The 27,394-nt window shown below is 60.0% G+C and overlaps 2 protein-coding genes across 6 annotated transcripts in view; one reads left to right on the top strand and one right to left on the bottom strand.

The window, feature by feature from the left end:
• Positions 1-2,670, top strand: part of LOC113939266 (EF-hand calcium-binding domain-containing protein 3-like) — a 4,427-nt gene extending 1,757 nt beyond the window's left edge. For both annotated transcript variants that reach the window (XM_027625044.2, XM_027625043.2), the window contains exons 5-10: positions 751-894; positions 1,261-1,332; positions 1,416-1,536; positions 1,717-1,892; positions 2,010-2,168; positions 2,474-2,670. In XM_027625044.2, coding sequence (XP_027480845.1) covers positions 751-894; positions 1,261-1,332; positions 1,416-1,536; positions 1,717-1,892; positions 2,010-2,168; positions 2,474-2,601 — 800 coding nt within the window. In that variant the 3' untranslated portion in view covers positions 2,602-2,670. The remainder of the gene's footprint in view (positions 1-750; positions 895-1,260; positions 1,333-1,415; positions 1,537-1,716; positions 1,893-2,009; positions 2,169-2,473) is intronic.
• FMNL1 (formin like 1) lies at positions 2,670-27,394 on the bottom strand. Of its 4 annotated transcripts, none has more exons than XM_027625035.2 (27): positions 27,098-27,394; positions 18,588-18,671; positions 17,322-17,435; positions 16,422-16,495; positions 15,932-16,015; positions 15,414-15,551; positions 13,667-13,775; positions 12,962-13,038; positions 12,655-12,748; positions 11,663-11,737; positions 11,232-11,342; positions 9,994-10,143; positions 9,361-9,462; positions 8,910-9,168; positions 8,384-8,674; positions 8,074-8,198; positions 6,999-7,201; positions 6,286-6,520; positions 5,973-6,041; positions 5,068-5,148; positions 4,854-4,983; positions 4,534-4,697; positions 4,251-4,352; positions 4,016-4,111; positions 3,639-3,747; positions 3,382-3,480; positions 2,670-3,128 (listed from the first exon to the last, which is right to left on the bottom strand). In XM_027625035.2, the coding sequence occupies exons 1-26, from the start codon at positions 27,224-27,226 to the stop codon at positions 3,389-3,391; spliced, it is 3,297 nt and encodes a 1,098-aa protein (XP_027480836.2). In that variant the 5' UTR covers positions 27,227-27,394; the 3' UTR covers positions 2,670-3,128; positions 3,382-3,388. The 4 variants fall into 4 exon arrangements, with proteins under 4 accessions (XP_027480836.2, XP_027480839.2, XP_027480835.2 ...); XM_027625038.2 differs by having other exon boundaries at positions 17,352-17,435; XM_027625034.2 differs by lacking the exon at positions 3,382-3,480 and having other exon boundaries at positions 2,671-3,128; positions 27,098-27,390.

Genomic DNA, 27,394 nt, shown 5'->3' with positions numbered 1-27,394 from the left:
GGGAGCGGGGGAGGAGGAGAGGACCAGCACGGGACCACCTCCCCAGAGACTGGGATCATTGTGAGAAGTTGGTGATCATATTGTAACTGTCCCCAATGCCAGTCTAACTGGCTAATCTTTACAGTTCCAGGGCTCACTAATATGTGCGCATGCGTGTGTGTGTGTGTGTGTGTGTGAGAGAGAGAGAGAGAGAGAGAGAGAGAGATGGATGGTTGGATGGATGGATGGATGGACAGAACACGTGAAAGATGAAAGAGGAAGGGAGGAAGGAAATTGGGAGGGAGGATGGGGAAAAATAATCTGAGTTCCCCACCCCCCCCTGGAATCTGGGGCTGTGGGGTCTATATTTGAGGGCCCCAAAGCCACGGTACCCCTGGCAGGGGCCCCTCAAAGCAGCCATTTCACTCACCACCAGTAATCTTCAGGGCCTGCTCCCCACCAGGTGCCAGCAGGGCTCCGGGAGCCTCAGAGCACTGCAGCTCCAGAGCCCAGCACTGCTCAGTCTACTGATGGTGGGACCTTGGACATGAAGTGTTGAATGTCTTTTCATACAAACATGTCCAAACATGAAACCTGAATGGGGACTTGACAAGTGCCAATACACGGTAGTCACTGGTGTTCTTTCAATGTTATAATGCCGCAGCAGTGGGAGTCACCCAAGTCTTCAGGACCGTTCTGAGCTAGAGTGGGCGGACCTCCGGGCCCCTGTGTGTGGTTCACCTTGCTGCCTGCCTCCCTCCCTGCCCGCAGCCTTCCAGGAGATCTTCAAACTGTTCAGCTCCAGCCCGACAGGCACTGTGGACATGTGCAGCATGAAAGCCGCCCTGCGCAATGTGGGCATCCAGCTGAGCCCACAGGAGATGTGTGAGGCTCTGCAGCAGGCCGACTTGGATGGTGGGTGCCCCCATCCCTGGCCTCTTGTCCTCCCTCACTTCTAGCCCCAGACGATGTCTCCTTTGCCCACAGAATCCCCGGCCTGGTCCCATTTTAAAGTTCCCTCTTCCAGGAAGCCTGCTCTGATCAACACACCTATCCCATAACCCCTAAACATTTCTGCTGTGTTAATCCTCACCCTGATTTGGGGATCCCCGAGGGCAAGGGCTATTTCTCCCCCATTCCACTGGGGTTGACATTTGGCTGGAGGTGGGACTGGATTCTCTAATGTCTGGAAGGAGATGCAAATACACCCCTAAAGCATATGCAGGGTGGGCCTTCTGCAGGGGAGGCCCCCACAGCACCCCTTCCTCTCTCTCTTCCCAGGTGACGGAACTGTAAGCTTCAAAGACTTCCTGGGTGTCCTTACTGACAGCCACCGCCTGGCTCAGTGCCTGGGTGAGGGGCAAGGCTGGCGGGGTGGGAACGGCCAGGACTGAGGGAGGCTCCTCCTCACACTCCCCCATGATCTCTGCTCCCAGGCCAGGTGAGGAACAGCCGGTCCTGTGACCCCCAGGGCCTGCAAACCCTGTTCTTAGAGATGCTGTTCAAGCTGATGAGCCAAGGCTTCTTGTCCCACAAGGTGGTGCAGGAAGTGATGAGGTAGGCCCATGTCCCCAGTTTCAGGACCCAGGATGGGGGAGCAGATGCTGCCCCGTGCAGGGGTCCCCTGAGGGAGACGGGATCCCTGAATTCTGGGGCAGTTTCCTGTGGCTTCCTGTCCTGTGAGATGGAGAGGACTGGCGGTGTCTGATGAGGCCGCCCCCCACCTGTCCCCTCAAGCTACTACAAGAAGCAGCGGGCTCTGCGGCTGAACCCCGGCTGGAGGGGCCGGTCCCGCGGCCACAGTGACACCGTGCGCACTCACGCCGGCCTCACCTTCTTCTGCCAGGCCGCGCGCCTCAGCAGCCTCTCCAGCGCCGAGCTGGAGCGCTCGCTGCACAGACTGCACAAAGCGGGTGCGCCCCGGGCCAGGCGGGGACCCGCCGGAGGGGGCGGACCCTCCCTGGGGACCTGCTGTCAGGACTAGCCTCTCCTTTTCCTCCCCTCCCCCACCCCCGGCTTCCCCGGGCCAGGTGCGCACAGCCCCTACTCTCAGATACCTAACTTGGCCGGGCGGACACCCGCAGAAGACCGGATGCGGCCCCGAGCCCCGCGCCCCGACGTCCGACTTCCCAAGTCCTGCCACTCCAGCCGCCACAAGCTCGCGCCCACGCGGAGGTCTCTCAGCCCGGGTGAGAGCGGAGGGAGAGGGCGGGGCTGGGGGCGGGGCTGGGGGCGGGGCAGACGGGGAGGGACCGGCGAAGAGCGGGAGCCGGACTCCAGGAAACCGGGAGGGAGGACGGCGAAGTAGTCTGGGATCATGCAGGGGCTTGACCAAGGCTAGGACGGAGCCTAAGAAAAAGGGGCAGGGTACCCAGACAGGAGGCGGAAATGGGGCGGGGCGGGTAGAAAGGAGGACTGAGGTGGGGCCAATCCAGAGTCTCTAAAGGGGAGCTGCCAGCTTGATCCTCCGCACGCCCCCTCTGCCCTCCCACAGAGTTCGTGGGCCAGCCACTAGACTATCTGCGCCCCGCGAAGATGACTCCCTCCCCCCCAACTCTAGTGCAGAAGCAGCCCTTCTCCCCTTCGCCAGCCTGTTTGCAGAAACCTGCTATGAAAAAGTAAAGCGTTTGCGGAGCAAAACAGGCTGCGTGTGGTGGGGCGGGCACAGAGCGGACGCGGATCTTTTGCAAACATCTTTATTAATCTTGTATAAAAATAAGGTCCATGGAGAGTTCCCGGAGCTGGGGGTGGAGCGCGAGGTTGCACTTTATAAGTTACAGGCCAGGCTCCGGCTGAGGCTAAGTATGGCTATTAGGGGGAGAGGGATGCTGCAAGCAGCATTTGGGGGAGGGGCCGGCGATGCTGTTCCCGCCCCCCCACGCCCCCGCGCCCGACCACTTGAGGTGGGACCATCTCGGAGAATGGCGGCAGCAGCAGAGGGGGCTGCCCGGCCCAGCCGAGCTGAAGACACCTTCCTTGAGCCCCTGAGCCCCGCCTTGCCACCCCCTCCCCATTCCCCACTGAGTCCTTCTGCAGAAAGAGCCGTTACAGCGAGAGGTCCGAGGTGACCTGCATGTGGGGTCCCGGGGGGCGCCGACGAGCACTTCTTCGGCCTGTGTCTGCACGGATGTAGGGCTGGTTCCGCAGATCTGGCAGCCAAGAGGAGAGACACTTACCTTCCAAAGTCTGCCCCGGGGCTAGGACCACAGCTCCAGGGTCCAGGCCTCCCCACTGTAGGGACCCAGGTGGTGTGCATGTGGGAAGGGACCTATGTTTACCAGACCCCGCTCAAGCACACCCCAGCCACGCGTGGCCCAAGGGAGGGCAGCATGATCCAGTCCCCTGAGGGGCCCCCAGGGTTGTGGGCAGCTTCTGGGATCCCAGGCCAGGCTAGCCAGGTACCTGGGGGCTAGAGAGGGATCTCTTCTCCCAGGCTGGCCTCACAGAGGAGCCTGGACGTCCGCTTGCCAGTGCGGGCCGTGAAGGGCACCGTCTTGAGCACTGAGGGTTGGGAGGGAGGAGGGGGGAGAGAAAGGAAAAACAGACAGAAAAAAGTAGCAAGAAGCGGTGAGGCAGCCAGACCCCTAGGGTGGGGAGAGGGGGGAGGATAGCATTAGAAGGATGGCTAGAGGCTAGGAGAGGCCCAGCCAAAGCCTCACCTGTGATGATATCTTCAATGGCCCCGTCGCGGTCACTCTCGTAGATAAGTGGCTCCTTCTGCTGCTTCCGCTTCAGCTCAGAGATGAGGTCCATCTGCTGCCGCCGGGCCTTGGGTGGTGATGGGAGGGTGGGGCATGGAAGGTGAGTAGCTCCAACTCCAGGATCCCCTCTCCCCAGGCCACCAAACCCTAGAACATCTGTGTGCCCAGTCCCCCACAGCAGGCTGGAGCAGGAGGAAGCCCTTCCCATCCCAGGCTGCTGGGGCACCATCCTCACCTTGGGCAGGGTCTGTTCACAGAAATGAGGGTACGGAAGAGGACCAGATCTTTGGGGTGAGGATCCCTGCAAAGTGCCAAGCTCAGGCACAGCTGCCTACCTTGGGTGCTGGGGCTTCTTCTTTGCCAGGGGCGTCAGCACCTGCCTCCTGGGCTACTGCCTCCTTCTTCCACTGTTCCACCTCCTGCTCAGCTTTCTGAGGGGCCAAGGTGGGTCCCTGTGAGGGGAGTCTTATCCCACCCCCAGACAGAAGCGTCCCCTACCCTCTGCACTGCCCAGGTGGAGAGGCCAAAATGCCCCGCAGGGGTCCCAGCCGGCCCACCACACACACATACCTTGTAGGCCTTGATGAAGCGGCTAAAGAGGGAAAAGAACATGGCGGGGGACGTGGTCTTGGGGTTCTCTCCGAAGTACTCCACCACGGACTCGTAGGCCTCCTGTGGGCACAGCCTGTCAGCCCCACCAGCACGACCCCTAGGAGCTCCATATGCCTTTAAGACACTGGCCACTTCATCTCTGCTCCTCCAGGCAGGTGGGCCCCCTGCCCCCTCTCCCACTTCATCCCCCCCCCCACCTCCCCACCTCCCCACCTCCAGGGCCTGGCCAGCCCTGGCCCACCTGAGCGGTCTTGCTGTCTGCCAGCAGCTTATCCATGGTGGGCGAGTTGGACCTCAGGAACTCCTTGAGCACCATGCAGTTGTCCTGCCGCACAAACTCTCGCTGGGTCAACTCCAGGCCTCGCTGCAGGGAGCGCACATCCCCTAGGACGCTGTCCAAGGACACTGAGTGGGGGGTGGGGCAGCACAGAGGCAGGGAATCAGAGAGGTGGCATTCCCATCCAATGACACCCTGTGGTCCCCTCACTTTTTCTCAACCCCTATCAGTCCCCAGGGCGGAGCCCCTCCCCCCGCCCAGGAGGTGGTACCTGCACCCCATACCTGAGCCCGCCTTGTCCAAGAAGTGCAGGTCGCTGTGGAAGCCTGTGAGCTGTGGGTACTTCTCGGCAATGACCTTCACCAGGTAGTGCAACAGCGTCTGCTTGCGGTCAGTTGACTTCATCTCCAGCAGCTGCATGCAGGCCTGTTGTCAGCCACAGGCCACCGGCTGTCCCCCATCCCCCAGGCCAGGGAACCCCCTCCTTGTGCCCCTCACCACATCCAGGCTCTGGAGCCGGAAGCCATAGGCTGCCCCACGCTTGCTGCTGTTCATGTAGTTGCCAAAGGCCAGGACAATCTGGGGGGGAAGGGGGGTGCTCAGCAGGGTGCTGGGGCTGAGGGAACCCCCTCAAGTATAAACTGCACAAGAAAATGTGGTGAAAAGCAAGCCCCACACACTCAGCCCGCACCTGACTCCTGCACGGGCCCCTCAGGTCCATGACCCATGTACACGCATGTGTAGCTGACATATGTGCCTGGTCTCCCCAATGTCTTTAAGATTTTATTTTTAAGTAATCTCCACACCCAACATGGGGCTCGAACCCACAACCCCGAGATCAAGAGTCACATGCTTGGGGCGCCTGGCTGGCTCAGTTGGAGGAACATGTGACTCTTGATCTTAGGGTCATGAGTTCGAGTCCCACATTCGGTGTAGGGATTTCTTAAATAAATAATTATAAACTTAAAAAAAAGAAAGTCTCATAATACTCAATCAACTGAGCCAGCCAGGTGCCCCTTAGCATACCCAGTGTTGTCCTCTGCTGCTCCCACCCAGAACTGCGCGGCTGACATCCCCTCGGCCGTGATGTCACGGTCTATCTAACAGCCATTTCTACCGGCTCCCGGGACCTCCCCTAGACTCCACTGAGCAGGTGTGGGTGCTCTGCTAATCACATAGTGATCCCCAGAGGGGGCTCAGCCCTCAGGAGGAGTCTAAGGTGCACTGTTGTAGACATAACCTCCACCCCTGCCTTAGCTTTGTCTTTCTATGTGAGAGTTGGGAACATATCTGTTGCATCCCAGGAGTGCAGGGCAAGGCCAGGGTCTCCCCCTCACATGACCCAGAACAGGCGAGGAGTCATGAGCGGGCCCCACTTCCCAGGCCTTGCCCTGGGCTCTCACCTCCAGGATCTGGCGGAGTTTGTCAGAGGACTTGATGGACATTGAGGCTGCAATTACGGCATTCAGTTGCTGGGGGTGCAATTGGAGAGGCAAGATAAGTTGGGGCAGGGTGGCGGGCAAGCCCATGGGAGGCTCAAGTACTCCTACATGCCCTCTCCCCGCGGAGGCTGCTAGCTGCCTCCTCGCATCCCCAACCCAGAACACATTGCCCTGCCTGCCCCGCCCACACCGCCCTGCCCCGCCCACACCGCTCTGCCTGCCCCGCCCACACCGCCCTGCCCCGCCCACACCGCTCTGCCTGCCCCGCCCACACCGGCATGAGCAGCTGGACAGTATCCGGAAAGTTGCCCAGGAAGGTGAGCGTGGCCATGCGCTCGGGCAGGCGCGGGATGCGGCTGAAGCGTAGCATGAAGCGGTCCTCCTCCGACAGCTCCTCCATGGGTCGCTGCTCCTGCTCGAAGCGGGCGATCAGGCTACGCTCGTACTCCGTGGGCAGGAAGCGGGTCAGCAGCTCCAGGAAGTCCAGGCCAAGGGCCTGTAGGTCGTACCTGGTGGAAGGTGGAGTAGTTATCGCTCTATACCCACCAGTTCTTGAGGGCAGGACTATACCCCCCACCCCACTACCTCGACTGAATAAATGAACTTCAGTATTTGTTTTTTGCCAATAGCTTCAGGGACCAAGAGGTAGGAGTCAGGGACGTTGGGAGCTGGGAAGCCAGAGGTCCCTATCATACATACATCAGTGCCAGAGGCCCAGCTGTAAATGCCTGGGCCTGAGTGCTCACAGCTGGGCAAGGAGGCAGGGAGGAAACGGGAATGTCTCAGTCTGGGTGTGGACTCACACTATGGCCTCATTTTCTTGGCCTGAAAATGGGAACAAGGTTCCCAGCCCTACTCCCTGACCAGAGTTAGCATGAAGCTTGATGGGCTCTGCCCCATAGTTGGGACTCTTTTACCAGATGCCTGATGACCCTGGGCCTAGTAGAAAGGCTGGGCTACTGACAAGTGCAGGGCAGAGGTACTCACGTTTCAATGGCCTGGCAGATGCGGTCAGCACCCAGGTTGCCCTTGCGCAAGGTGATCGCCAGGTTCTTGGCCCGGTTGGCCTCGATGAGGGTGGCCTTGCTGGGGGCCTTCTGGGCTGCCTTACCCTTGAGAGCACTGAGGTCCAGGCTGGGACCTTGGGACTTAGTCTTGAACTGCTCCTCAAAGTCACTCATGTCTAGCTCCTGAGGGCACAGGGAGAGGAGGTGGGGCTGGGCGGGCTGGGGTCTGATATATTCCTGGCTGAACCAGCTATCCAGCTCTGACCACACCACCAGCAGAGAGAGAAACCAGTAACCTGGCTTGACCACAAGCCCTGATGGGGGATACAGGGGAAGTGCAGACAGCGTCGAGGAGGAAGAGCAGTACCCAACACTGGGGACCCAGACTCCAAGCCCTTACAGCTGAAGGCAAAGCTGAATTGGCTGGGGGTAAAAAGGGGAAAGGGCATTCCAGGCAGAAGGAACAGCATGAGCAATGGCCTGGAGGCAAGAGAACACATCTCTTTTGGAAAACTAAAAGTAGAATTAGAAGGGCTAGAGGTGCCTGGGTGTCTCCGTTGGTTGAGCATCTGACTCTTGATTTTGGCTCAGGTCATGATCTCATGGTTGTGAGACTGAACCGCACACTGGGCTCCTCGCTGAGCTTGGAGTCGGCTTGGGACTCTCTCTCTCCCTCTCCCTCTGCCCCACCCCTGCACTCCACCCTGCACTTCACCCTGCTCTCCCTTAAAAAAAAAAAAAAAAGAGAGAGTTGAAACCCTGGTTGCCTGTGGGGGTGGTGGAAAAGAAGCTTAAAAGAAGGAGAGAGAGGCCAGACAGGAGGCTAGATGTGCCCTCTACAATGAGTGAGGGGAAAGCCTCCAGGGGAGTCCGGACATACTGCCTATCAGATACACTAATAAAATGTATCTTAACAATCCATGTAGCTTAACACCCATCCCTGGGCCTCCATGCCCTCATCCGTACAATGGGGTGGAGGAGATGCCCTAGCATGATCCAGGCAAGTGCCCTCTCCCCTGGTGCCCACACTGGAAGCAAGGCAGGGCCACACTCACCTGCAGCACCTTCTCGTCATTGAGCTCAGTGAAGACAGTGCCAGTGATCTGGTTGGGTTTCAGGGCCACCCAGTTTAAGAGTGGCATTCTGAACTTGGTCTGTATGGGTTTCTTGGCCTTCACTCCTGGGACAGGGAGAGAGTGGTGAGCACTGGGGAGGTGAGGGTGGGGTCGTTGGCGGGACCCAGGGCCCAGAGAGGCCTGACAGGACAGGCAGAAGGAAATAGGAGGCCCCCATACACAGGGTCCTGGAGGACACTGAGGTCGGGGCACCTCCGTATCTCCCCCCAGCCCTGGGCGGTCCACTCACCTGGGCCCATCTCAGGGCCGGACCCTCCAGAGGGACCTCCTGGAGGCGGTGGAGGCGGCGGAGGCACGGGTCCATCTGTGCCGGGAGGCAGCGGTGGGGGCGGGGGTGGGGGCGGCAAGTCTCCAGGCAGCGGCGGTGGGGGCGGGGGCACTGAGCTGCCAGGGAGGGGTGAGGACAGTGGGGGTGCCGGGGGCGGGGCTTCCTGCTGGTCGGGGAGGCCGGGAAGTGGGGGTGGTGGAGGCGACGGTGGGGGTGCTGCTCCGGGAGCAGGCTCTGCCGCAGGTGGGAGATCTGAGCCGAGACAGAACCGAGAACCCAAGATGGGCAGAAGGAGGGGGAGTATCAAGTTCTGGACCTAGGCGCTCTGGCCTCTGCCTCCCCTCCCTACGCATGCGCACTGGGTCCCCGTCTACCCTCCCGCAACCACCTGAGCCACGCCCACAACCCCGAACCTACGTCTCCCCACTCTCCTTCCAGACCCCGGTTCCCCCACGCCCACCCCACCCAGCCCGAAGCTCCTGCGCACCTGCGCTGGGTGAGTCGGTGAGCACTCCCGGAGGAGTCGGGGCGTCACTGCCGCTCGGAGTTGCCACAGCGACCGGAAGGATCTCGATGGAGACAGCATCCCCGGGCCCCCGTACGATACGGATTAACCCCTTCTCCTCCAGCTCCTCAACCTTCAGCTCTAGGGCCGAGGGCCGCGCCGCCGGGACGGAGGTAGGCACTTTCTCAGGCTCAGGAGGACGCCTGGAGGCGCCCATGGAGGTCGACTCGCTGAAGCGCTCCTGTGAGCCCGGGGCGGGGGGGGGGGGGGGGGGGGGGGGGGGGCCGGGGGGGTGTGGAGAGGTCAGTGCCTCCCAGCAGGACCCCCACCCTCTTGCCCGGGTAGAGGAAGTGCCAAGCCCAGAAGCCCCACGGGGCCAGTTCTTGGGAGCCCAGCCCGCCCCTGGCCCGGCCCCCTCCGCCCCCAACCTCACCCGCAGGGTCTCCAACTCCTTTCGAGCCTGGCTTAGCTGCTTTTCCAGCTCGGCAATCTTGGCCATGGATTCGTTCTCCGCGTCCCGAAGCTTCTCTGTCAGCTGTGGCACAGCTCATGGTGAGTCCCCACCCGCCGCTGGGCACTGGCGCCGCCGCCGCTGAGGGGGCGGCAGCAGGCACGCCTGCCTGCAGGGCTGGGGGAGGCTTCCGGACGTGCGTAGGGCCCGGTGCCTGGCGGGTGGGCTGAGCCTGGCACTTGAACCCAAGTAGGTGAGATCCTGAGGGTACTACCGTTCTCTCGGGAGGAGAAACCAAGGCACCACTGAGGAGGGAGATGGGTGGAGAGAGACTGGGCCAGGACGGGCGCCAGGCACCCAGTTCCACCCAAGCCAGGGTGTGGGCTCCGAGCTCGGGGAGAGGAGCGGCCTGCCTTCCTCAGAGGTCCCGCAGGGTAGGAACCCAGTGAACGCTCATTGAGAAAGAAGGCACAGGATGCGAGATTCGGATTCAGGTCCAAGTCAGGGGCCAGGCAGACAGCCACCCGCTACTCACACCTAAAACCAATGCCTGATGCCAGTGTGAGGCCCTGGGGGCCTCCTATGTGCTGGGCCTAGTTCGGGAGCGGCTCTCACCAGGGCCACCTGCTCCTGCAGCTCCTCCATGTGCTCCAGCACAGCGTTCTTGGTCTCAGTGTCCTCCAGCAGCGCACCCACATCAAAAACATTGTCCAAGTATGCTTGAATCTGCACGAGCAGCTTGTCACTCTCCGTGTGCCGGAGCCTCTGTCCCCCAGACAGAAAGAGCAGGGTGAGGCCCGAGGCAAGGGGTCTTTTGAGGACCCCCCCATCACCCCTAGGGTCTAGAGGGAGGGGCCTGAGCCCTAGCCTGCTTTGTTTTTATTGAGATATAATTGACAGACCATAAAATTCATTATTTTAAAGCATATAATTCAGTAGTTTTTCGTATATTCACAGGGTTGTGCAATCATCACCACTGTCTAGTTCCAGAACATTTTCATCACCCCAGAAGAACCCCTGTACCTGTTAGCAGTCAGTCCCTATACACTCCTCCCCTGACCGCTGGCAACTGCCCATCGACCTTCTGCCCCTGTGGACTTATCTCTTCTGGACATTCATATAAAGGAATCATAACAGTATTTGGGCTTTTGTGTCTGGCTTCTTTCACTTAGCATAATGGTTTTAAGGTTCCTCCATGTGGTAGCATGTGTCAGTACTTCATTCCCTTATATGGCTGAATAATATTCCCCTGTATGGATATATCACCCCCACCAGCTTTTCACCTTTTGGCTTTCAGAAATCCAATCCCAAAGGCCCTGCTCCTCCAAGAAGCCTCCCAAAGGAATCGGGGAACCTGCAGCTTCTCTGCAAAGGCTGGACCAGGAAGTGCCAAGCCCCTCTGCCTACCTTCCCCAGGGCAAGGAATGCCTCTAGGACCTGGACCCATCCAACATAAGCCAGCTCCCACTTTGGCCCAATATCTCCGTGCTCCCCATTATGCGCTTGAGTCAGAGCTGTCTGAGGCTGATGCTCCCAGAGCCAGACAGACCCAGAGCCACCCAGAGCCTGTTCCGGTGCCTGTGATAACAGCTCCATGGACCACATGCCTATAAGGTGGCAGAAAACGTTTCTGCCTCATTCTATTTAGAGTCATTATTACCTTTATGATTCTCTCATTTTACAGATGAGACTCAGAGAGAAGAAGAAACCTATCCAAAGTCACATGGGCTTGGAAGGGGCAGAGTCGGGATTTGAACCAGATCTGCCTGACCTCAACACCCATGCTGCTAAGCACAGAGCCACACTCTGCAGCTGGTGAGTGGTTAAGTCCCAGCGGGGGACGCAGGGCTCACCTCCAAGTACAAGTCCAGGCCCAGGTGCGTGAACTCATATTGCAGGAAGACACGGAAGTTCATGTTCTCCACAGAGTGTACCACGATGTTGATGAACTGCATGCAGGCCACCTGGGAAGCAGAGCCCACAAGCAGGTCTGTGACCCTCTGGGTGGGGGTGCTCAGTGTCTTCTGTCCCCCATTTACTCCCAAGTCTCTCCTTTTCCCCATTTCTCACTCAGCTAACCCAGCTTTGGCCCTACCCGTATTTTTTCCCCAGGTTCCCTCCCTCCAGCTTCCCTGTCTCTGACATCCACCCCTCCCCCACCAGCCACTCAGTCCTCATACTTCGCAGGAGCAGAGCCCAGAAGCTGGAGACCCCGGCCCCCGGGCTGCTCCTTACACCGAGGGTGGCCAGGACGGCCAGGCCCAGCCTGGGCTCCCGAGCTCACCATGAAGTCGATGTTGCTGTCCTCTTTCTGGAAATATTCCATCAGCTTTTCGAAGCGGTGCTGCTCCCCACACACCTGGGTGGGGAGAATGGCTGTCATGAGGGCCCCAGTGACACACCTCCCAAGCCATTTCCAGCCACCACCCTTGTGCTTCTACGGGCTCCTCCCAGCTAAATCGAAGTCAGGCCACGTCACTCTTCTGCTCAAAACCTCCCCTCCCTCTCCATCTCCCCCAGCCCTCCCTTCACTTACTGCCCTGGCCACACTGGTGTCCTGGCACTTTCCCACCTCAGGGCCTTTGCACCTGCAGTTCCGTGTGCCTAGTGTGCTCTTACTCGAGATCGCCACCACACCAAGCCTCTCACTTCCCTCACAGCTTTGCTCAAGCTTCACCATCTCTGTGAGGCCTCCCTGTCCACCCTGCGACCCGTTCCTCCTGCCCCTCTGGCAGCCTGCTCTTGTTCCTCAGAGTGTCCACCGTTTTCAGACACATTATATAATCTGCTCATTTAGTATACTGTTTATTATCTGTCCTCCCCTGCCTTCTTTGTTTCTTTTGCTCACTGATGCATCCCAAGTGCCCACTCTGTGCCTGACACATAGTAGGCACTCAACAAATCGTCATTAAGGGAAGGAATGACCATACCCCACCTTGTGCGTCACATTCTCATGCACCCACTCAGCCAGAGTCACGGCAGAGGTGTATGTGTGCAACCCCGAGGTGCATGGACCAAGCCCAGTTTGGCTCTGGCCAGGCTGAGGGGCAGAGGCTCAGCAGATCCCTGTAGTTGTCCCTGTCGCCCCAGGCAGTGCCCCACATGACCTGGCACCTGCCCTTTAAAGCTTCCCCATCCCAGATTATCCCTACCCTGTGCTCCCCAAATGCCTACCCAACACTCCCAGCTGCCCCCAGCGGAGGCCACAACTACAAGCCACAGGACTCCAAGCAGCACCAGAGAGCAAGCACCTGTTGGGAGGGGGGGCTTCAGTACCTCCTTGAAGTTGTCAAAGGCCGCCAGGATGATGTCATGCCCTCCTCGAACCAGGCACACGGCTGCCAGCAGCTCCAGCACCAGAGCCTTGGTTCTGGGGACAGGAGGGCCAATTTACCCCTTGAAAGCAGGCCCCACAGCAAGGCTGCGGGTGGGCCTGGCTGGGGGAGGGCAGGGAGGGCAGCTGATGGGGCGTAGGGGTGGGATGAGCCTGGTCAGCAGTCCTGGGAATGGGAGAGCAGAGTAGCCAGGGGTGAAGGGGCAGGAGAATCTAGATGTGGAAAAAGGTGAGGGGCCCGGACCTCACCTGGGGTTCTTGTTGTTGAGGCTCAGAGCAATCTCATTGACACAGGCTGGGTGGGTCATGACGAGGCTGAAGCCAGACTGGCGAGAGAGGAAAGGTCAGCTCCTCCAGGCAGACCCCCAGGACTGCCAGACTGGCCTGCCCAACACCTAAGGCACTGGCAGGGCCATTGCCTCCTGGTCTCCCACTGGCCTCAGGCTTGGGAAGTTCTTCAGAGCCAACCACAGCCTTTTCTGTGGCAGCCAAAGCCTGGCCCCTCTTTTTAAATAACTTGGTTCGAAAGCCAGTGTGTCAGGATTCAGCACCTCGGACACAGCGAGCCCTCAACGGCCGGCTAAGTGAAGGAGGACTGGCCGCACCAGCCACTCCTCCAAACAGAATCACCCAGAGCAGCTGTCCCTGAGGGCGCTGTGTTCAGCCTTCCCTGGTGAGGGTGCCTAGGTCCCCACAGGAGGCGTGTCCATGCCCCCAGTCATGTCCAGGGTACTCCAGGGGACCTGACCAGGAAGGGGCAGAAATCTGGGCTTCCCCTCAAGCCTCATCAGCCTCAAGACCCTCAACAGCCCCCATCCCCAGGGTTCTCCAGTGGGGAACAGGGTCGGGGCGGGGGGGACAGTGGGTCCCTGAACCCCAGCGGCTTAGGCAGCCCCCGGTGAGAACAGGCTCAGCTCCCCCGGGCCCCCCAGTGCCTCACGCTCGCTGACCAACCTGGTAGTTCATGATGGCGCGCAAGCACATGATGCACACGTGGACGTCATCCTTCTGGCTAACGATGCGAGAATTCCGCAGGGCCTTCCTGCTGTGGGCAGGGGTCAGCCTGGGTGGAGCAGGGGGGAGGCAGCAGGGCTCAGAATCCTACACCTGGCTTCCCACAACCCCTCCCCCCGACAAGGTACATCTGGAACATTAGGCAATTGATTCCCACCCACCCAACCAAAGAGGCCAGCGGAAGGCAGGAAGGCTTCCTTGGTCCCGAGGCCTTGGGCCTGGCATGCTGCATCTAGATGTGGGGGTATGGAGGGGCTCCAGGAAGGCAAAGACCCTTAACAGCAACTTGGCATCAAAAAGGGTTGCTGTGTTGTGGGGGTAGACAGCCTATAGAGGGAAGACAGCCAAAGCTTGGAAATCACCATGGGAATGCTCTCCACAAGGTGGCGCTCCCAGCCTCATGGGCTTATCGGCCATCTTGAAAGGCCAACTCTGAATTCAGACAGCCTGGGTTCAAATCCCTGGCCACCACTTACTAGGCAAGTTTACTTAATCACCCCGTGCCTCAGTTTCCTCATTTGTAAAACAGGAATGGTAATAACAGTACCTTCCTGATAGGGTTTTTGGGACTATGAAGTGAGCTTAGAACAGTGCCTGATACATAGTAAGTGCCAAGAGTGTCCCTGATAATTCTTTGCCAAAAAACATGATTTTTTTTTCCTTGTTGCAGAACTGCCCATCATGACTTCCACATCAGTGCCTCTTGACAATTCTATCACGTTTCCAACACTGGGAAGCCCTCCCCCCTCCCCCCATCTGCCACATCGTCCTTCTCCCATCATTGCTCAGATGTGCCTAAGTCTTTGCTCATGCTGTTCCTTCCACCTGGAATGTCCCCATCACTGCCTGTAAAGCCCGTATCCATCTGCGAGACATAGTTCCAGCGCTCTCTTTTCTGGAAGACCTTCCTGATGCCCCGGGAAGTAGCCACCTCCCCTCTCAGAGCTCCCAGTCACACCTCCACGATAGCCTCTCAAACACTGTCCCCTTCTAGACCAAGGGCTCCCAAAGGCAGGGTGATCTCTCTCTCTCCTGAGCACCTGCTACCATGCCTGATACATAGGAAATGCTAAAAAAATATTTGTTAAATGAGTGAATGAATGAGCAAACAAAGGAACATATTGTGAGAGTTTGGGGCTTAATATGAAGTAGGTCCCTAAGACCAAAGTTGGAAGGATGGAAGCTGGGGGGCCACATGAGGCCCCAGGGCTGCCTTCTTCCCTCTCCCCGCCTCCCAGCAGGATGTCCTGCATTGGGCTGGGGTGGCCTATCCACAGCAGGTGAACCCAGGGGTGTCAGCTGAACACCCCACCGAACCCCACCCCCACCCAGGGAGCCAACCAGGCATGCACCTGCCCCCAGGTGGCTACGTACCGGGGAGAGGGGGGGCACCTGGAGGCCGCACAGGAAAGAAGAGTGGGTTAGAGAGGACCAAGGGAGGTCTCACCAACCCAGAAACACCTTCCTTAAACCAGACCCACCCAGATTCCAGTTCCTAGGTGCCCATCCCTGGAAGGCTTCTTAACACACCCATCTCTCAAGCCCTGCTCGAGGCTCTTACTGTGACCCCCAATGCCAGGCTACCCCTCCCACCACCCCGAAGGGCCTGGGGCGGGGCTGGCAGGGTGCAACGGTCTAGGGGTGAATCTTCTATTACCCTTGCCACCCTGCAAGGGGACCCACGTACTTGATGGTCAGGTGGCGGCTCTTGGGCTGGGGAGGCAAGGACGAGGGCGGCCCCTTGCTGAGATCTTCCACGGACTGCTCCAGGGGCTTGCTCTTCTCTGAGCTGGGGACCCCGTTGTCTGCACTCTCCATGTCATACCTGCAGGGGTTAGAGTGGGGCTGAAAGCCCACCCTGCAGGGGCCCTTGAGGGCAGGGCGGGGGGCGCTGAGGGGAGAGAGGTATGTGCAGGGGAGATCCGGGGCTGTGCTCGGTGCTGTGCTGGGCAGAGGAGGGGGCCAGGGAATGATGGAACAGAAGAGTAAGCCGCCCAGGTCCCAGCTGGCCACCCCAGGCCACATCCCTCCCTGTCCATGCAGGCCCTGAGGAAGGGACATCACCCACCGCGCGGGTGCGGTGTGCATGAGCCCAGGGTGGGCTGGGGTGGCACTGCATGGACGTGGCCAGAGGCGTGGATGAGGTACAGGGAAGCACAGACCAGGGCTCTGAGAAGCAGCGTGAGGCCGGGGAGGGGGGCTTACGTGACGGAGCACTGGGCAAAGGCCAGGTACTCGAGGAGTACATCCAGGCCACGGTTCTCCTCGTTGAGGAACTCCTCCACCCACCTGCAGGGCACAGGGCTCCCTGAGTTCCAGCCAGGAGGGAGGTCCTGCCCGGACTGGGCACAGAACAGGCACAGCCAGGGCCCCGGGGCTGCTCATCCCCCACCCCACCCCTGAGACACCAGCCAGCCCCAACCTCAGAAGACCCAGTGAGGCTAGAGGGTGCTAGGGGGCTCAGGTGGGACCCAAGGCCCTGCCATGCCTCAAGGGGTGAACAGAGGGTGGGCAGGAGAAGAGGCAGGGAAGCTGTACTGGACACCCCAACCCAGAGGGGCCCCGCAGACATGGCCTATGCGGGGGTGGGGGGGTGTTGGGGGGTGACGGGGGAGTAGCAAAGGGAAGCCCCAGGAGCTCCCTGGGGACAGAGCTCTCCCAGGCCCCCAAGAGGGAAATCTGAGCCCTTGCTCACCCAATGTGGTTTGTCCTCAGGGAGATCTCCAGCTCCCGCAGCACCTGTGTGGACTCCTGAACTCGCCTCTTAAACTGGGGACCAAGAACAGGAGAGTCTGGTGGGTGAAGCCTGAGCCCCCCCCCACCCCACGGCTGGCCTTTCACGCTCCGCCTCCCCCACCACCTCCACACACCTGCCTGGCAGAATAAGCATCTCGGGCTACACATAGCCCCACACAACGATGAGCCCCACACGCAGACGAGGGTGCACACACATACCTCCACACACAGACGTGCGGCATGCACGCACACACACACACACGCATCCATATACAAGCACCCTGGGTACACAGATATGACACCCGTACATCCATACATGGACACCTGGGGTACACGCACACGCGTGCACGTGCACACACATCCATACATGGACACCTGGGGCACGTACGCATGCACATCCATACATGGACACCTGGGGTACATGCACACACATGCACACACACGCACATCCATACATGGACCCAAGGGTACACGCACACGCACACACATCCATACATGGACACCTGGGGTACACGCACACGCGCACACGCACATCTACACATGGACCCAAGGGTACACACTCACAACCATATGTGGACACAAAAGCACACACATAGTACGCACACGTCCACACATGGCCACACCATGCATACAAGCACACACGCTGCATAGTGCACATGAGTGGACCCATGTAAGCATCTGCAGCTACAGGCAAAGGAGCCTGCCCAGGGCCCCCTCAGTCCCCTAAAAGTATACAAACACATTCATACACATACCCACAAAGGCCACCAAAAAGTTTATTCACACAGTTACTCCAACTGCCCAGAGCTTGGAAGGTGCAGGCGGGGAAAGGGACAGAGAAAAAGGGGGAGACATATACCCCCAGGTTAGACATCCAGTCCGTCGCTACCTTGCGGCTGACCCCACCAGTATCCAGGTAGCTCTTCAGCTTCTGGATATAGGCGGTGGGAGGGTTCTTGACTTGAAACCGCTCCTGGGAAGACGGAATGAGGTGAACAGTGAAACAGCTAGAGTTACCCCAGCTCTTGTCCCAGAATCCCATCCTCAGCTCTGACCCCAGGTCCCAGGCTATCTGAAGACCCCTCTGAAATACTAAAGATCTAAACAAACCACCCACCAGGCCACTTTAAAAGACCCCGGTCTCGGACCTTCGCTTCCCACACTGGCCTCACAAGCCACAGCCCTAGTGCGGTCCTGAGGTGGGGTTTGGAGGTGTCACTACTGTTACACACCCCGCCCTGGTGGCGGGGGGTGGGCAGGGGCCGCTACCCCAGCCCCAAAGCCCCTGGAAGCAGCTCCTCACCCTGCCGCCAGGGCCCAGCCCTTACGCCCCAGACTCCTGCACAGGCTGCTCATCCCATTCCGGTCCATTAGCAGGAGCCGAAGGCCCAGCCCTGGCTCCCAGGGGAGGCTCCTTGCTCCCCACCTCCCCACCCCCAGCCTCCCTCCCTCACTGAACCACTGCGGCAGCCAGGCCCCACCCTGGCCCAGCAGCGCGAGAGGGGTCTTCCCTGCTACCACAGACAGCAGCCCTAGAAGCCGGAGAGGCAGGGGCACCCGGTGAGCCACAAAGGTGCAAACCCAGGTGCGGCACCGAGCACCAGGAGACAGGGCTTCTAGTTCTTGCTCTGCCACTTGGGAACTGGTTACCTTTGGGTTGTTGCTTGGTTGACACTAGCTCCTCTGGGCCCAAGGAAAAGAAGGACAAGGGTCCTGCCCCTTCCTCCTCACCTCCCATGGGGTCAAAGAGGCCCAGCCCTGGGGCTGTACCCTCTCCTCCCCAGCCCAGAGCTGGAGGGTCAAAAGAGGCTGTCCCAAGAAGCCCAGCAAGGAGGACGGTGACGTGGCCCGGCTGGATTGGCCAGCGCCCCGCACTAGCCCCTGCCAGCTCTCCAGAGGGCAGACCCAGCCCTGCTAGGGACTCATAAGGTCCTTGGAGAGGCCCATGTCCAAGAGAAGGAGACTCTAGAGTCTTGAAGACACCCCCAGCACCCTCTGCAGATGCTACACGGGCCTCTGGGCAGGGTCTTGACCCTCTGGGCGGGGGCGCGGCAGTGCCCCCCTCCTGCCAGCCCCAGCCTGGCCAGGGCAGGGCACCCTGATGCCGGAAGGGGCTGGGACCCACCTGGTCACAAATGAGCTCCCACTTCTTCTCGTTGTCATACTGGCTCAGCAGCAGCACTTTGTCCGGGGGCAAGTTCATGCAGTTCTGGAGGACAAGGTAAGGACCCTGAGCCTGGGGCCCCCGTGTGAGGGGCAAGGCATGGGGTCAGCTCCCTAGGAGATCTGTCATCCTCGTGAATCCCCATCACCCTCTCTCCCCGGGAGATAAGCAGATTAGCCGATGAGAAAACCGAGGACCAAAGCTAGAAAGGGACACTGGGATTTGACCCTGAGGCTGCCTGACCCCAGGGCCTGGGCTCTGTCGTCCGTACACCACCTCCCCGCACGACGGCCGGGATGGTAAGAGCACGGGTTCTCAGCCTAACTTCTTGGGGCCTCCGGCACTTCTGGACTCACTTCCCCACGTGCAATAAGAGGGTACCATCTCTTCTTGCATTTGGGCGGGATCCATCTCCAGCCAGGCCCCACTACGCCCCACTCCTGCGTGCCACCACACACCACGGGGACTACATGCGGCCCCAGCCCAGGGCACCAATGTCTCACAAACACCAGGAAACCTCTTGCCAGGGTGGAAACAGCTGTCTCCTCCTCGCCCCTCTCCAGCGCCCTCCCTCCTGATCACTTCTAGAAGGAGGAGACCGAGACAAGCCAAGGGAGCTTGTCAGACACGCAGGGAACTCCAAGCAGGCGCATCACGGCTGGAAGGGCGGCGGGGGGGGATTCCTGGGGAAGGTCACCCAGCCACAGGAACTGGGGCCGGCAGCCAGCATGCTGGGTCTGTGGTGCTGGTGGCCCAGGCTGGGACTCTCCTCAGGAGCTAAGAAAGGTCAGCAGTGCTCTGCCTGGTCCTCCTCCCCCAGCCACAGCCGTGCCCATCCAGCTTCTCCCTTACAGGGCGGGTGTAGGGTCCTGCCCGGTGCTGCCAGCACCAGGGGATCCCTGGGCCCCTGGAACTTGGCGTGTCTTCCTAATAGACACAGAAGATGACGCCAGTCTACCCCAATTCAGTAAACCCCAGGCTAAAAGACGGTCTCCTAGGCGTCAGGCCCCAAAAGAGTTCTTGCCCTCAAGGAGTTCCATCCCACTGGGGATGTGGGAGTCCCCAGGGATCCCCAGCCCAGAGTCAGAAAGCCCCTGTCACCAGCTCTGGTGGCTCACCACACAGCCTCAGTCACAAGGGCCTGAGAGGAGGCCAGAGCTGGAGCCCAGAGGGGGCCACACCCACCCGAGGCTCTGCAGCCAGCTTCCTCTCCGGGGCGCTGGGCCTAGTTCTGGGGCTCTGGCCAGACCTCACCCCCCAAAATCACTGCCTTAGGTCAGTCCCAGACAACAGGAAGCTGGCTGTTCTGAGCCCCCATTGCCCAAGCTTTCCGGCGGGGGCCCCACTTGAGAGGTGAAACGGCCTACTCACCGCCCCCCCCCGCAGGCCAGCTGGGGATGGGGGTACGTCATGCTTCTCCCCATTGCGAAAGTGAGCCCCTGGATTGAGGAAACCGCTGCTGTCTCATCTGCTGCCCTCCTCCAAGACGCCAGTAGCCAGAACGGCTCCTGCCACCACTGACCGATCGCCCAGGAAGGGCCTTGGAGCTGAGGGCAAGGCCTCCCCCAGACCCTTCTCCATCCCTGTTTCTCTCTCTCCTGGATCTCCATAGAGATCCAGGGTGGGGCAGGGCAAAGTGGGGCGAGGCTCAGGGGGAAGGGGGAGGCTGGAAGGCAGCCAATGTCAGGGAAACTTGGAGCTGTGGCCGACTCAGAGGAGAGAGGGGGTGGCGGGGAAGGGCGGTGAGGAGGAGTGAGGGGGGTGGCTGAGCCCCAGCCACCGAGCCTTACAGGGGACAGCTGCTTCCCAACACGGGTCTTTCCAGGCCCTCACCCACCCCAGGGACCCATCTGGTTCCTGGACTGGGCCCAGTGGCACTTCTAGAGGCAGCAACTAATGCTAACTAATGCTCTGCTCTGAGCCCTCCCCGCGGGGGGACACCCTCACCACCACCGTCGGCACCACCCGTCCCATCTTACGGGTGCAAGGACTGATGAGTTTAATGACCTGCCCAAGGTTACAAAGCCAGGAAGCGGGGAGCCAGGCTGGCTTTGAGCCCAGAGCTGACTCCGAACCAGCGCCCTGGCCCACTCCCCCAGGGCCGCCCAGTGGTTACTCCCAGGGAGGGGGAGGCCTCTGCTGTGGGGCCCACCTGCCCCGACAGTGGTGGAGGGCAGGCCACTCCTTTGCCCCTTCCCCACCTGGGTGTGCTCAAGCCCCGGGGGCTACGTGCCAGCCTGCCAGACGGGCTAAATTTAGGCTCGGAAATCAGAAATAGCTCTGACAGCGCTGAGCACTAATTAGCAGCTGCTCCTCGGCTGTGCCCACCGGGGAGACGGGTACCCTAAGGAGCGCGAGAGGAGCCAGAAGATGCCACTCACTCAGGGTGGAGTGAAACCCTCCTGGGAAACGGCTGCAGACCCCAGACCCAGGGCCCTCGGCGAGGAGGCGGTACCACGGGGCCGGGGGCTGAGAGACAAGTCGAAGGTTGGCGGACAGCGCTCACGTGGGACAGGAAAGGACAGGGAAGTCCAGGTGTGGGGGGGGGGGGGGGAGAAACACTTGCCTCCCGTGAGGGGACGTGGGGGGAGGAAGAGCCCGGGCTGGATTCAAGGACATCCAGCTTTTGGGCCCACCCAGCCTGATGACTCCTCTGTCTCCTTGAGCCTCAGCCTCCTCCTCCGGAAAATAGGCACACTTCCCTTCTGCCTCGCGGCTCCCAGAGCTCCTGGAAATGCCCAGTGAGAAGCTGTGTTTTGATGTAATAATACTCTCCAGTGATGCACACTGTGCAGAGGCGTTTCACAGATTGGGGGGTGGGAGGAGTCCACTGGAGACCCCGAGGTGAGGGCCGGTGGGATGAGCAGAAGTTTGTGAAAACGTCCAGAGCCAACAGACCTGTCTCTGAGGCTTGGCCAAAAGTGAACTGACCCTCCAGCCCCCCTTTCCCTGTTGCCCTTGAGGCTTTGAGTCAGGGGAAGAGAGAGAAAAGATCCATCTTTGAGGGCGTGGCAGAGAAAAGGAGCTGATTTCCGAACTTTCCTGCTAGAATGTGTGGGGATCATTCTCCCCTCTCCCGTCCCTCCCTCTCCAGGGGCAAGAGGGGCCTCCAACCTCACTCCCCCAAGACCAGCCCCTTGCAAGCACTGCCTTGACCCACTCTCCCCCAAGTGCTGACATCTGGAGAGGTCTCCCTGGAGACTGACGGGCTCCGTCTGCATCTGGACACAGACACACCCTCTGGTTTCACTTTCAGCTTGAGCTCAGACTATGTCCCAACCCACCTGCCCACCTTCTCCTCATGACGTCTGGCCCTTTGAGTCCCAGAATGCCCTTGAACTTGGGTACCAAGCCCAGTCTCAGACCAGCCCTACAGGGCCTCCACAGCCTGATGGGCCCAGAAGCCAGGAAGTGTCCCCCCAGCCCCCACTTCCCCATCCATCTCCCCTCCGCCCACCTCTCCATGGCCTCAACCTTGGTTTTAGAGCTCTCAGTGCATCTCCAAACACAATCCATTTTGTTCACGTTTTAAAGTCCCATTATATAGATTTTCTGCGGCAGTTCTAGGCAATCCCAGACTTAGAGGAGGGCTCTGGAGTTATTGGCCCAGGATTAGGTGCTGAGAACCCCCAAAAAGCTCACAGCTTCTCCCATCAGGGTTTAAAGCGTCCCCATGGCAGGGACAAGGGGCAAGCCAGGTGAGAGAGCCAGGACAGCAGGGGCTGCCCAAGCTGATCTAAGCCGGTGGGAGAATTACAGCACTGACAATACACATTCCCCCAAACGTCCACTCTGTGCTGAGTGCCATTCCAGGTGGTTTCTATCTACTGACTCATTTAAACCTCAAAAAGAAGCTTACACAGGAAATAGTATGATGATCTCCAGTTCACAAATGGGAAACTGAGGCAGAGAGCGATTAAGTCGCTTGCCCAAGCTGACCTGGCTGGCAAGCTGGTAAGAAGACTCAGTTTCCTTCTCACTGAGGGCAGTGAGAAATGTGGGTCCTGAACCCCCAGGGGTCTTCAGCAGACAGCCTGGGCCCGGTCCCCCGTCTGAGGAACCAGGAACAGCCAGCCCCATTTCCTGCCACCCAGCACCCTACGCTTCCTGTTGTTGCCCACACTGAGCTCTTACTCACTGGGGAACCCCCCCCCCACCAGCACACCGTCTCTCAGAGGGAAGTGGAGGCCTCCCCACCCCCTCCCCATGAGCACACAGCTACCGTTAACACCACCACTGCCCCACCCTCCACGAGAGGTGGGCCCTCCCTCCCGTGGTTTCCGGCCACCAGGCAGTTTTCGGTCTAGGCCCCGCTGTGGCTGACCTGCATGATGGCAGTGAGGGCAGCCTGGCCTGTGATGGCTGACGCTGGCAACCTTTGTGGGTCTCGGTAATGGAGGTGGGAAGAGGGGAAAGGCACAGTCCAGAGGGGCCTAGAAGGCCTCCAATATGGAGAGGACCCTATCTGCTCCGATATCATCCCTTTCCTCATGGTTGGGAAGAGTTTCTGGAGCACTTGCTCTGGGTCAGGCAAACTCTACTTAATCTTTCAACAATCCTAGGAGGCCAGCCTAGGCCAGTAGCATTCTCTTTCTACCCATGGGGAAAATTGAAGTTCAGAAAGGTCAAGTAACGGGGGGGGGGGGCGCCTGGGTGGCTCAGTTGGTTAAGCGACTGCCTTCAGCTCAGGTCATGATCTCAGGGTCCTGGGATCGAGCCCCGCATCGGGCTCCCTGCTCGGCGGGAGGCCTGCTTCTCCCTCTCCCACTCCCCCTGCTTGTGTTCCCTCTCTCGCTGTCTCTCTGTCAAATGAATGAAATCTTAAAAAAAAAAAAAAAGAAAGGTCAAGTAACTTGCTCAAGGTCACCCAGGTAATAAGTGGCAAAGACAAAATCCAACCCCCCAGCATAATGACCTCAGAGCTCAGGAAGCTAGTCTGCTTTTCCCGCGAGTAACCCTTGTCCCCCTCAGAGGCGGGGAGGCCTGAGCCACCTCCCAGGGCCCCATGCTCCCAGGAAAAGTGCAGAGGTAGCCCCCAGAGCAACCCCACCTGCTCCTGCCCATCTTACCCAGCTCTTTGCCAACTGGCCCCAGATGTCCCTGTGAATCATGCCTACCACATCCCTGGGCTTCCAGGGTCAGCGTGCACCAGCCCTGCCTGCTAAGAATCTCACCCCACAGCACCTGTCCAGGCCATCATCTGCCCACACGGCCCCAGCCCCATTGGGATCCTCCATGTAAGACACCCCAGAGATGAGAGGTCCAAGGCCTAAACACCCCTACAGCTACACCTCCCCGAACTTCATCTGCCTCGCCCCAGAGAAGGGCTCTGGCCAACACAATGGAGTCTACCTCTGCTGTTCGGGGAAGGGGTCCAGCTGAAAGCAGGACTTCCAGGATCCACACCCTGCGTGAGGCTGTCCTCACCTCCCCCCACAGCCTCCCCAAATGTCTACATCCCTGGGCACATGCTAAGGGCAGCCCAGGGGGCTAGGCCCCAGCAGGCAAACTCCTTTCCGAATGGTTCGGCCTCGGAACCATGTGGATGGATCAGCATCACCCTCGGCCTCGAGCACAACATCCAGGACACCTTCCCTTGGTCCCTTGGTCCCAAGGTCACAGGCTCCTCCCTGGCCAGACAGATCAGGGGTGTCCTATGCCTGGCCGTAAGCATGGAACTTCTGGAAGGCCTGGAAAGAGTGCCTTGTCATCCCAAACCCCGACCCTTCCAGGGGAAGGTCTGGGAAGACACGAGCCTTGGGCACGGCACAGGAGAGGCGAGAGCGTGGAGTCTGGCGGGCTGGTTTTCCCACCATCACAGCAGGCCCGTGTCTCTGGGCAGCCATCGCTCCTCCACTGTTGCTAAGGCAGCAGCAGGAAACCCCGGCTCAACCTGCTCTTTCTCCCCACCCCCATTTTAAGCAGGGGCACCCCTCTCTCTCACAGCCTCCTTAGAAAATTAGCCCCCTGCCACCCACCCCTGCATGGGAGAAAGGTCACGGCAGGGAAAGGGAGAGCAAGCTCCATCTCCTGTCTGGGGGTAGGCCTTGGTGGGGGCGCCCTTCACCCACAAGACGGGTCCCGCAGCCAGGAGCCAAGGAGTGATTTGGGGTCTCAGGGTCCTACCCCCCACCAGGGACCAAATGGCTGCTATTAAGCAAAAGGAAGAGCTCCCCTGGGGCCATGTGACCATATCCGAAGGGGCTATGCTTTTGCCATCAAGACTCGGGGATTCCTGGCGGGTGGTGGGCCCATCACTCTCAGCAGTCGGAGGCTCTTCTCCACGTAGACATTCACTATGGACGGGACTCCGCTCTGGCCATGGAGGCAGGCTCTGATGGAGACGCGCCCTGCGATATTGCTTGCCAGGCCCGTGGGGTTAGCCAAATACTTAGCCCAGGCAGCTGCAGGCGGGGGCGAGGCTGTCACCCCAGGGTGGGGCTCATGCCCCTGTTGGTGGGGAGTGAGGGGAGCCAGGTTCTTAGCCAAGCAACCTTGGGTGGGGTGTGTTCTGCTCACACAGGACAAGGGACAGGCTGATCCCTCCCCAGAAAGAAGGCCAAGTATAAACACACTGGGGTTCCTGTGGGCTGGGGGGGAAAGCTGAGCCCCAGTGGGTGCTGCCAACCCTAGATTCCTACCCAGCTACCGCTGCTTTCTCCACCAAGACACCCTCTAAGACCCGGCTCTGGGCCTCCGCCCTCCACGCCCTGGTACTCAGGGACTCCCCATGGCGCTTAGCGCCAGACTCAGCCAATCAGAGCTAAGGCCAAAACACAAGCAGGGCGATCAAGAACTACACCTGCATCTGAACCTCACCATTTGACTTTTGGATTTCCCACTGGTCTGAGTTATTCATACCGCTCCTCCCCACTAGTGTGTGTATAACAGAGAGCAGACTGGGGCCCGCACCTCACCCTGATGGCCTGTCCCACCCCTGTCCACAGACACACACTTGGGGGGAAACACAGACAGACCCATATCCTCCCCCCACATCAGGTTGGCAGGGGTCCAAGGATCCACCACCAACTCAGGCTCCCCAGATGGTCCCCCAGAGACTGTCTCTCCTCATTCTCCCCCCCCTCCCCCATCTGCTCAGCTCAGCTCAGCTTTACTAGGCCATGGGTTTGGGGAAAGGAAAGCAGGTGGAGAGATGGAGTAATCAGGGCCTGGCCCCATGTGAGGCGTCTCTCAGAGTCCCTCCCTCTCACCTAATCAAGCAAGGTGCCTTCACAAGGATTGACCCACCCCACCCGATGGCTCCCCCAAACCCCTCCTAGCCTTCCTTCTGGGAGGGGGCAGCCAAGATTTCTAGGAACTTTTATGAGGGGCCATGCAGAGGATCTGGCAAGTACTGCCCAATGACTGGCCAAGGGAGGGGAAATGATGTCAAGGAGATGGAGGGGACACCGGACTGAGCACTGCCGCGGGCCAGCATTGCTCGCCTGCCTGCACCTCCCCTGGGCCCCCTCCCTCAGACCTGCAGGGCCTGCCTGCTTAGGCTACAAAGTGCCCCTGAGAAAAAGCACGGCCTCACTCGCCTGTCACTCAGAGTCCAGCAAGGGAGCTGACAGCACACAGGCCACCAGGCAATTAGTTAGAGAAGGAAGCCTGGGACAGGGCTGAGGTAGGAAGAGGGAAGTGAGAATGAGTGGCCCTTCCCCCTCCCTACTTCTGCCTCCCACCAGGTCTTAGGGAGCCCTGATTTTGCTCCAGGAGCCCCTCCCCAAACACATCCTGACTGCTTCCAGGCTCAGCCTGAGCTGATGGCTCTCTCCCCAGGGGCCTAGTCTCCAAGCCCCCCAATTCCTCCAGCAGGTGATAGTGGGGGGGGGGGTTCCAGAATTCTGCACCACCCCAAGCCAGAGAGACCAACCCATCCTGACCCCACCCCTCCTAACCTTAATCCCTTCAGTGAGCTGGAGGAAATGTCCAAGATAAGGACCCACAGGCAATCTCTCCCGCACAGACACCCCCTCGGCATGGTCTGAGGACCCAGCTCCCAGCAGCCCAGGCACGAACGAATCAGGACCAAACACCTGAACTCGGTCTCCAGCTCCCAGGACGTTAAAATGTAACCCTTCCATCTCTGGCCCTGAGACACAAGCAGATGCTCCAGACCTGCGCCCCATGGCTGGGCCTGCGTGCAGTGTGGAAGGGGATGCCCCAGGGCCCCCTTGAGTGCCGGACTCCCAACTTCCTCGCAGGACATTTTTGTTTAGACCTGTAGACCCAGGAGCGCCGGGGAAAGGGGTGTCTTGGGGAGGCAGACTGGGCGACTGCAGAAGAAAGTTTTGGGGGGGAGAGTGCTAAGTCACTCTGAAAGAAGCCACTGTCACTCCCACCCTCTCTGTAGGGGCAGCCACTGGGCCGGGTATCTCCAAGCCGTACCTGAGCCCCCGGGGGCGGGGACGCGTGCCGAGCCCCTGGCGCCCCCCGCCCGCGCCCAGCGCGCGGCGGGTCACACTCACCAGAACCCGGTTAAACCTCTCCTCCAGCTCTCGGGCCGCGGGCATCGGCTGCTTGGGCGCCGCGGGCTGCTTGGGGGCCGGCGCGGCGGGGCCCGCGGGCTGCTCCGCGCTGCCGGCCGCGTTGCCCATGGTGGTCCCCACCCAGTCGGCCAGGCGCCTCCAGCCTCGGAAATCCAGCTTTCCGGGGGACCGGGGCCGCGGCTCCGGGCCTGGGGGGGATTGCGGGGCGGGGGGGCGAGCAGGGCAGCGGCGGGCGGCGGCAGCGCGGGCTCGGCTCGGCGGCGCTCCGCTCAGCGG

The sequence above is a fragment of the Zalophus californianus genome, chromosome 16, assembly GCF_009762305.2.
Source record: "Zalophus californianus isolate mZalCal1 chromosome 16, mZalCal1.pri.v2, whole genome shotgun sequence".
NCBI classification, from domain to species: Eukaryota; Metazoa; Chordata; class Mammalia; order Carnivora; family Otariidae; genus Zalophus; species Zalophus californianus.
This window is presented reverse-complemented; position numbering and strand designations above follow the sequence as displayed.

Excerpts from the sequence above, each read along its gene's own strand:
- FMNL1 (XM_027625034.2), bottom strand. The coding sequence starts at position 27,226 with ATGGGCAACGCGGCCGGCAGCGCGGAGCAGCCCGCGGGCCCCGCCGCG. Across the intron at positions 5,149-5,972 it reads AACTCCGCCAGATCCTGGAG|ATTGTCCTGGCCTTTGGCAA; the intron begins GTGAGAGCCCAG and ends CTTCCCCCCCAG. Across the intron at positions 3,129-3,638 it reads CATTGAAGATATCATCACAG|ATCTGCGGAACCAGCCCTAC; the intron begins GTGAGGCTTTGG and ends CTTGGCTGCCAG.